Raw genomic sequence first — 10,399 nt, forward strand, 5'->3', positions numbered from 1 at the left:
AAATATTTATCCATAAAACTGTGTTTGCAAAAACTGAAGATGAGGAATACACTTCAAACATACAAAAACAGCTAACTGTAGGCAACCTGTTTAGTCACATATTAATATGTCCACCAAGCTGTGGAGGAGATGAACAAAAGCTAACTAATTTCCGACTGATACTTTCTCTTTGAAAACCACTGCTACGCCACTCTAACAACGAGGTTTAAGGAAAATTACCAGCTACACATGGAATTGTGTGAAAGTATGTTTTACAGTCTACTGAATTAAAACTGAAAGCTGAGTATCTGCAAGGGTTTTTATCCTCAACCTTAAGGGGGTTCTGAGTGAAGGGAGCGCAGCTCGTATTCCTACTTTAATATCATCATAGTCATTCGAATTTAAGTGTTTGCAATGGAAAGAACTATAAATGTTGTTTTAAATATCTGCCTGTGTTTGAACATTCATGTCTGAGAGTCTGACGTGCAGGAAGGATGACAGAAAAGGGGAGAGCGTGTGTGTGCGCGCAATATGTATGTATGTGTGTAACTGCAAGTGAGGCTGGAGGAGAGTGCGACAGACCAGGAGGAGAGTGGAGTGAAAGAGCCGCACATTGTTCAGACTTAAGGCTTCAACCTGAGTTTACGCAAAGGAATAACAACACAGGGACACACTGGAGGTAAGAGCATTTATATCCAGTAAAAAAGCTAGAGATGCTCCAGTGCAGAGCTGCAGTAAATCACTGTAATTTTTATTCACTATCTGATATAGGAGGCACTTCATCGTTCAGACTAAAATAAATCTCGGGTGTCATTGTGTAATCAACCAGTTCATTAAACTACTACTTTTTAATTACCTTTGTTTACACAGTAACAGCGCTTTACTGAGGATTGCAGATCTCTCTCTTAATTCTCCCAAATTATTATACGCTACATGTGATCAAGTCAATATTTACTTGAAAAGGAAGAGATTCGATTTCTTTCAGCTCATAGGTTCTTTTACAAGTGTCACATACAAGTTTTTATTGAATCCAAAACAATGCATTTCTGGCTTTTTTGTATCTTGGTGCATCAGCTGTTAATTTACCAATCAATCAGTTATTACGTCTTTACATATTGTAAAGTAGATGAATGAGGTTCAAACACTCGCAGGTCTTTTTCTTGTGGCATTAACTCCATTACAGACTATTACATGATTTGACTTGTTTAGAACAAAGAACGTGTTGAATGAATGAAAATGTGATGTGTCAAAAATGATAAAAGCAGTGAGGTATAAAAATAAATCATGAATATTGCAAGATACAGAAAAAAATACAGAAAAAGGAGATATGTTCTGTGTTCTCTTTTTTTGTCTGTGTTCTCCGTGCCCCCAAATAAATTGAAAAGTGTGCACTGTTATTAAAGTCTGACTTACAGTCAGACATTAAAGTTCCCTGTTTGGCATTTGTATAATTCCTGCAATCCTGTACTGACTTCATGCAGTTTTAAAGCTTGTGAAAAAACACTCCAACCCATCAAGATATGACATTTTTGACTTTCATAAGAGACGGTGTCATGGAGACTTTGCTGAAACAGGTTATTTTTGTCCACTGACACGATTCGGACTCACGATTTTGATTATTTATTAAATCATAGCAGAAAAGTGAAAAGTATGGTCTCTACTTCAGGGACAAAAGCTCTGACAACTGGAAAAAGCTTCTGGGTAACATATGGATTGTGGTGTTGTGTTAACAGCTGCAGACTAGATAATTGATTGCATTGCTCACTGGCCTCAAACAATGATCAATTAACATTCAAAAAAAGGATGCTTTTCCATTTTCCTCAGTGATTTCTATAAGTGGCCAACATGTGATCAAATATACAATCTTTCAGAAAGCGATTCTTACTCATTTTAGGGCAATACATGTTACTTCCATAGTTCATCATTGCTTTCTACACCTATTTAGCATCTTCTGTAAAGTTGAATTCCTTTAATGCAACTCTGTTTAAAACAGTTCAGGCTTGTATTAACTATATTGTATTATCTATTGTTTAATTCAGTTTAATGCACATCAGTTTAATTTGATACATTTCAGGGCTGTGATAGATTGAATTGAAACTTAATTCCATTAAACTGAATTAAAAAGTTTCTTCTACCCGCCTTGAGGTCTGGCATTGTCACGCAGTAGATACATTTGTCTGAATAATTTAAAAAAATGTAATAAAAAGAAATTGTCTATAGAGACTTAGAGACAAAACAAATGTGTCTGGCACAACGGGGCATTCAGATCATGATTGTGCCTGCTAAAGCTGCCCGACAGGACAGGTTAAAAAAAAAAAACTACTGTTCACGGCAGTGTACACGCAGGTGTTATGTCAGCCAGAACGATATGGTATTCTGTTCTGGCACCAAACTAAATAAATCAGTCCATTTGCAAGTTTTATACATAGCAATGTCAAGTGGGTTCATGTTTTGCAGCTGCCAGGCAGATGTTCAGTCAAAGAGACAGAAGCTAATGTTACTCCAAGGTCCTACATCTGCAGTCAAACCACAAACGTTGTTCCTTTTCATCCTTGTCTATGAATTCTTACTTTTAGATGTCAGTAAACTCACAATCACTGTTCTTATATCCAGCAAAGCTACTGTACCTATTGACGAGTAGTAAAGGTAAAAATATTTCCTTTTTATCTGAAGTGGTAGGTTGTTTTAAATGTAGACCTTTAAGGTGTAAAAAAAATGTAATAAAAAGAAATTGTCTATAGAGACTTAGAGACAAAACAAATGTGTCTGAAATTATAAATATTTTTTTATTGATTGGCTCAATTGTTGCCTCAAGGTGCTTTATGATGTAAGGTAAAGACCCTACGGTAATACAGAGAAAACCCAAATAATCAAATGACCCCTATAAGCAAGTAAGAGTAAGAGAACCAGGCTCAGGCCATTGGCCGTGCCCAGGTGGGGCAGACTGTGGAAGACAGCCAGAGTTTAATAATGAATAATTTTAAAATTAGTGCAAGTTTAAAATGGCTATATTTTAATAATGGACGATTTTACGTGGTGCAGAGCATCTTGTGGTAGCCATAGTTATGCGGAACCTTCTACCAGATTGCAGAAGTTGGAACAGTTTGTTGCCAGGATGGGACGGGTCCTTCAGTATCTGCGCTGCTCTAGTCCGGCATCTCCTGGTGTAGGTGTCCTGAAGCGGGGGGAGAGCAATCCTGCAGCAGCGTTCTGCTGTACGGATCACTCTCTGGAGAGCTTTTTGGTCCTTCACACAGCTGTTCCCGAACCACGATGTCATGTTCTGTGTGAGGATGCTCTCCACAGCGCCTGTATAGAAAATCCTGAGGATCTTTGGAGAGACCCTGAACTTCCTCAGTTGTCGTAGGTGATACAGGCGCTGCCTAGCCTTTTTGGTCTGGACCTGAATGTGGGCAGCCCATGTCAGGTCTGAGGAGATGTGGACACCAAGATACTTGAAGGACTGCACCCTCTCCACTGGAGCTCCATTGATGATAATGGGCTTGTAGTCTCTGTGCTGACCCCTTCTGAAGTCCACCACCAACTCCTTGGTCTTGCTGACGTTCAGCTGGAGGTGGTTGTCCTGGCACCACGATGCCAGATTCTTCACTTCATCCATGTAGGCCGCCTCATCGTTGTTGGAGATGGGATAAGATTTTCATGATTCCGATTCCATTTTCGATTCTGTTTAATGATTCGATTCTTTATCGATTCTCTTATTGATTCTTTTTAAAAAAGGAGAACACTAAGGTCGATTAGCTTAGAACTTTGTTTTATATCTTCTCTTTGAACAAGATAGAAATTTAGGAGTAACATGGCCTTACAAACCCAGCAGTGAGATATTAAGAGATCCACAGCTTACGGCTCTTCAATGGGGTGTCACGGGGTCCCCAGGAAAAAAATTGTAAATGTAAAATAATAAAATAAATATTCTTCAGTAGCAATAACAAAGTATAACATAAATTATTCTGTAGCAATTACACAAGAATATTCAGTAATGTCCCTGCCTACAATTAAACACATTCACTTACCGAAAATCGGAGCATCTGCTGTGGCAAATGGGTGCAAGCCTTTGACCACAAACTCAGTCACTGCTCGGTGACATTCGTCTGAAAGGAGACGCTAATGGTAGACTGCAGTGAGAACTGCCAGCATCTGAGCCAGCCAGACTCTGTCTCTCTCATCATGGTCACCTAAATGCACAGTAATGGCAGGTTTTGTAATAAGGAGCGGAATTAAAAACACGACATTCATTTAAGGTTATCACGTGTTTTGTGAGCAAATGCTTTTGCATATTCGTAGTGTTTCCTCCCTTAAATGAAATATCTACTTTTCAAGTATTGCAAGTTGCCCTGTTGTCATCCGTTCTCGTAAAGTATAACCAAACTTTTGAGCGTGGTGAGATCATTCGGGGCGACTGGAATTGATAAGGGAATCGTTTGCAAAAATAATACTTGCTATACAAATACATGAGGAATCCAGTAATCAATTCATAATCTGTTGCACAACCTCTGATTTCTTTATATTTTCTTATTTTCTTTTCTTTCTTTCTTTTTTGCAACATGAGGTTACTTCCTGAAACAGGTGCAAACATGAAAAGGAAAACTCCTTGGTGGTTAGATATAAAGAAATGGAGGTGGCTCAAAGCTTTTGCACAGTGCTGTAATGATTCTCATATACATATAGATGAACATTACCTGACAATTAAGTGATATGGTAAGTGCCAGAAGTAACACTTTCTTTATCTGCTATATAGTCCTGCGTTCAGGGTTGAGGTAGGAAATACTCTTAGTTTAATAATTATCACGCAGTTCTTCATTCTTTCCTTACTTATTTTGAAACTCATTATTTATCCTCACTATTCAGTGTTGTCTACTGTGTGTTCAACTGGATTGATGCTAATAACGGTTTCCTCTACTTTTTTCCAGCCAGTGAGCTCGGCTAAGTTGGCAGGATGTCAGCTTTCAACTGTTCATTTGATTTAATAACTGAAAACGAAGAGTGGCTTTGTCCTAAAGGAGAAGCGTGCACCAATATTACTCATGCCGTGAATGGGACCTTTCATAATCTCACACATCTGACAGAGGAGGGGTACCTGGAAAAATATCTGGGTCCTCGTCGATCACCTGTGTTCCTCCCCATCTGCCTGATGTATCTGATCATCTTCCTGGTAGGCGTTGTGGGGAATGTGCTGACGTGCACCGTCATTGCACGCAACAAAGTCATGTGGACACCAACAAACTACTACTTGTTCAGCTTGGCCGTGTCAGACCTGTTAGTGCTACTACTTGGCATGCCATTAGAGCTGTATGAGCTGTGGCAGAACTACCCCTTTCTTCTGGGAACGGCAGGTTGCTACTTTAAGACCTTCTTATTTGAGACGGTCTGCTTGGCATCCATCCTAAACGTGACGGCACTGAGCATAGAGCGTTACATCGCCGTGGTCCACCCTCTGCGAGCAAAGTATTATGTGACACGTACTCATGCTAAGAGAGTCATTCTCACTGTGTGGGGTGTATCAGTTTTGTGTGCTGTGCCCAATACAAGCCTGCATGGGATTGTCTTCTTGCACAGTTGTTCCACAGACCCTGCTGGAACCATAAATGTGGAGATTCCCGACTCAGCCATGTGCACATTAGTGAAACCACGCTGGATGTACAACCTGACAATCCAGATGACCACCTTGCTGTTTTTTATTCTGCCCATGCTCACAATCAGTGTTCTTTACATGCTCATTGGGCTGCAGCTAAAGCGTGAAAAGATGCACCAGGAACTGGAGCCAAAATCTGGTTTCGGACAAGATAGCTGCTGTAACATCCGCACACAGCAGCAGAAGGCACGTCGCCGGCAAGTCACTAAAATGTTGTGTAAGTATATGGATCTGCTAATGTGCCAACTTTTACCTTCTAGTTCACAGTCTTGTTATGTAGTTTGTGCAGAATTGAGTGCTTAGTTAGAGTTAGTTAACTTTACCTTTAGGGACACTGCTGGTGTGATCACATAATCCCATCCCATATGGATAGTAAGTCTGTAGTCTGATATAAATCAATTAAAAAAATTTTTTAATAAGGAAAACAAGAAGAAAGGGTTAACTCAAGTGTCACTTTGTTATATTCTATCAGAAACATAGCTTTGAAAGGGTTTGTCATGGCTCACGTGTGCTTTTGCATCACTCAGTGGTGAAGGTGAAGTTAAATTGCCAATCTTTCTCAGATGTGACAGAAATAATTTATTGACCTCTATTTCAAAGCAGCGTTTGGTTGCATGATAGTAAGACCTCTAGGGTCATTGTCATCCTCCTCTCAGGTCATATTCCTTCAACAAAGTGCAAAATATCGAAGCGTTGTGACTTTGAACAGGTCATAGTATTCTTGGAAGATTTTCATCAATATGCCTGAAAGGAAGAGATCAAAGGAGCTCAAAGAAAGGTAGGCAGTTCGTGCCCAACTGTCAAGAAAAGTCACTGAATGCTTTTGATGAAAGCAACAGAAACAGCTCCAGCTTTTGATACCCAGCAGGGGACTTGCAGTCAGAGCCTGCAAAAAAACCTGTCGAACTGTGTGATTATGAACATCAGTGTGCTTCTTGTTTTTTCAAGCAAACAATATTCTAGATAGTTCAAGCCAAATACAACAAGCTAGTTCTGTCAGTTTATTTGTAATTAACAGCTTCTTCTCAATGTACATCTTATATGCTTTGTAAAATTCAGAACAGATCATAACTATGTGAAGTTACCGTTTTACCTCTTAGAGTACAGTCACACAGACTGAACCAAATTCAGGAAGTGTTCATGTTCATTCATTGTCTGTGCAAAGGTGAGATGTGCACACTGTACAAGACACCTTTGGAATAACAGAGTGTTTTTCTGAACATGGCAGCACTAAAAGAAGTATTTTCACTGAATTCACTTGAGGAGATGATATAAATCCCTGGGAATGTTCTGGATACAGTTTAACCGACCTTTGAAAAGTTGGGCCAAAACAAAGCAGAAGATTTTTTTTTCTGGTAACTGTTCTCTTTTCAACTTACGTCCTCTTTCATTAGTGTGTCTCATATTTTTCTTCAGCATCTATAATATTGCCACTTTTTTTAAACATCTTTTTATTCAACGATGTGACAGGTTCTGTTAAAATAAAAATCAATCCTCAAGTTTGGTGAATAAATTTCCTTGGAAATGTAAATGCCTCAAAAAACGTGTACTCTGCCGGTTAGTCTGTTAAGACACAAGAAAACTGAAATTAGCTTCAAAGTAACACAAAAAAATCTTTTTTTTCATTTCATTTTTTACTAGTTGTAATTTTCAGCCACAATAATCCAGTCGACAAGTCTGCCAGACAGAATAATGTCTCAACTAATTAGAATGCACAATTAAAGTTCAAACAACAATTAGAGATGAGGAAAATGTGGTCTGGCATTTTGAAAAATTCTTGTTGTCTTGTCAAATCAAATCAAATCAAATCACTTTTTATTGTCACATCACATGTGCAGGGACACTGGCACAGCACATGCGAGTGAAATTCTTGTGTGCGAGCCCCACAAGCAACAGAGATGTGCAAACACAACAACACAAACGAGCAAAATACAAGAATGGCCAACCTGAAACTAATAAATATATGTACAATATATAATAGTGTATGCATTTCTGGATGTGTATACTAAATATTTTCCTACGTGTGTGTGTGTGTGTGTGTGTGTGTGTATACACATTTTTACAAATTAAATAGTAAAAAAATGAAATAAAATAATAATAATAATAATAATAATAATAATAATAATAATAAAATATATAAAATATACAGAGTTGAATATGTGCAAAACAAGTGGCATTTATATACAGTGTGGAGTGCATAATGTTGAAATTCCAGTAGTGAAGCTGAGGTGTCTATGACGTGTTGTCTTTTGTATGAGATGTTCTTTGAAGTGATGACTGTTATTTGGCTGGGAAAGGGCTAAAAATGAACACAGGTACCTAAATCAAGGTTTAAATACTCATATATTGCATCGGTTAAGCATGAGGAAAACACTAATGTTGAAACATCCCCTCTCATTGTGTTCTTGTCTCTCTCGTGCTGTTTTTCAGTTGTCTTGGTTGTGGTTTTTGGAATCTGCTGGGCTCCATTTCACACTGACCGGCTAATGTGGAGTTTCATCAGTGACTGGACTGACACCCACTTGGAAATCTTCCAGTATGTGCACATCACCTCCGGAGTGTTTTTCTATCTCAGCTCAGCAGTCAACCCGATCTTGTACAACCTCATGTCAACACGCTTTAGAGAAATGTTCAAGGAGGTCATGTGCCATCGGCCACATCCCATCACTCCCAGAAAACATTCGCTCAGTGTCACCCGGGTGACGCTCCGCAGTACCCTGAGTGACGCGGCGCTCAGCAACGGAGCTGCTGTTGTTGAGGCAGAAGACGAAGAAGTGAGAATGAAATATGAGACCAGTTTTTCTTGTTAAAAACAAACAAACACATTTTATGTCATGTTATGGGGGACACATTAAGAGAGACTTGCTTGTTCTGAACCAGTGCATCCATCAGCTGTCATCAACATCCAGTCTGCACAGATGCATCAGCAAAATATCTAAAATAGTCTTAAGTGGAAGAGTTGCAGAAAAAAAGTGCACTCCTCTGCTGAAGCTGTCAGACCGCTGTCTGTTTTGAAAACTTAACCCATAACTCAGCAAACCACACACCCCACATGAACACTAAACTTTTTTAAGAGGGGAGGCTTATGCTGATCAAGCTATAAAATATGTTCCATGAATGTACACACCCATCGGTTTATAAAGTTCTCAATACAGGTCACTACTATACATTGCAAAAAAAAAGCACTGCAGTACATGTGGTTACATTACTTTGTTGTTACTCCAAAAAGCACATTGTTACATAATTACCAGTTAACAATATAAACCTCCCAATCTAATTCTGATTATCCTAGGAACCACAAGTAAGCCTGCAGTCTGTCAGTGAAGTGCTCGATTTGGATGATATGATCCTGTGAGGTCTTTAAGATCAGCCTGACTATTTAAGATCTTGCATGTCAGGGGGAGGATTGTAAATTAGATTCTGGATTTAACAGGGAGCAAATAAAAAGTATATATATGTGCTCATTCTAGTCCCTGTCTAGTACTCTCACAGCAGCATTTTAGAATGAAGGATAGCTGGTTATAGCATACTTTTAAATGATGACATCGGTGTATTCTGAGAACCTGCATTCTCAACTTGCACTACAAAAGAGAAGCGTGGAACTCAACTAGTCCTGAAATCTACAGGTTTCTTTATATAATAACGGCAGGAGGCCACTGAAAAAACAGTTTATTTAAGCAGGGCCTTAAACATAACTCCAAAATTTCTGCCAATAGACATGACCAAGATGGCTGCCAAGTGGTCAGACTTGTTTCTATGTGAACCAATAAATGTGAAAGTCAGAAAGAAGCCATATTTGTGTGTACAGTAGAAAATGCTTTAAATGATGATATCATTGAGGAGTAATCTAGACATACAGGTTGCAGACAAAATAATAAAATGACCAGTTGTGTTGAACTTATTTGTTATTTGTTAAAATACTATGAATATAATTTTGAATGTAAAATATTAATGTCTTTTGATGTAAGAGGTAAACTACACAATATGTATATCAAAATATTGGTTATTTCTATCATCACAAACTACCTTGATGTGCATTTGAAAAATGTGTATGTGTACTGCTTATACTGGTGTTTTAATGCTTTGTGTGCTTCTTAGAGTTGTAATATAAATGTTCTTTACTCACTGTTGCCGTTCAAAGTCTCAAAGATGTAACATATACACTCAAACCTTTTGAGTGGATTTTTTCGGAGTATTGTGTTGAAAACAAAACATATTCAATCTTGGCTGTAAATGTGTTAAAAATACACATTCAAACCCATTTTTAAATTGAGTCTAGAATTTGTTTGTTTAGTTTTGTATCAGGAATAAAATGTTACTTTCACAGTGATTAGCCCCACTGTGAAATGTAGGAATGGCAAAGCTTGACTTTATATTTTAATTGGTCAAGCATGTAGTGAAAATTCACCTAAACTTTCTCACCAGCCGGCTAAGGTCCCACTTCCACACTCTCCTGTCGTTCCTGTTATTAGCAAAGGGACTTCATAACAATAGCGACTAGGTGAGTGATGATGCGTCACAACAGTTCACGTTATTGTCCTTATTTCAGCCTCACCACACCTGAAAAAGACAAAAAAAAACAAAAAAAACAAATCGCCTCACTTTAACTTTAACAGCCACCTGTGTGTAACAGAAACAAGGAAAAGAAGAGACTATGTGTTGTGGTCAAGAAACACATAAGTTATAGGATCCATATTCTCATCATTACGAAGACAACAGCTAAAACAATCTTATCTGCAGACATGCAGATGATGGGGTCAACATTCTAAA

The 10,399-nt window shown here is 38.4% G+C and overlaps 1 protein-coding gene across 1 annotated transcript; it reads left to right on the plus strand.

The window, feature by feature from the left end:
* Positions 1–554: 554 nt before the first annotated feature.
* On the plus strand, positions 555–9,881 carry nmur1a (neuromedin U receptor 1a). The gene is made up of 3 exons (XM_085246584.1): positions 555–658; positions 4,908–5,846; positions 8,060–9,881. The coding sequence occupies exons 2-3, from the start codon at positions 4,934–4,936 to the stop codon at positions 8,437–8,439; spliced, it is 1,293 nt and encodes a 430-aa protein (XP_085102710.1). The 5' UTR covers positions 555–658; positions 4,908–4,933; the 3' UTR covers positions 8,440–9,881.
* The last annotated feature ends 518 nt before the right edge of the window (positions 9,882–10,399 follow it).

Source organism: Mchenga conophoros, linkage group LG15 (assembly GCF_057382185.1).
Source record: "Mchenga conophoros isolate Kocher_MC1m ecotype Shallow Benthic linkage group LG15, M_conophoros_male_GT1.1, whole genome shotgun sequence".
Lineage (NCBI taxonomy): Eukaryota > Metazoa > Chordata > Actinopteri > Cichliformes > Cichlidae > Mchenga > Mchenga conophoros.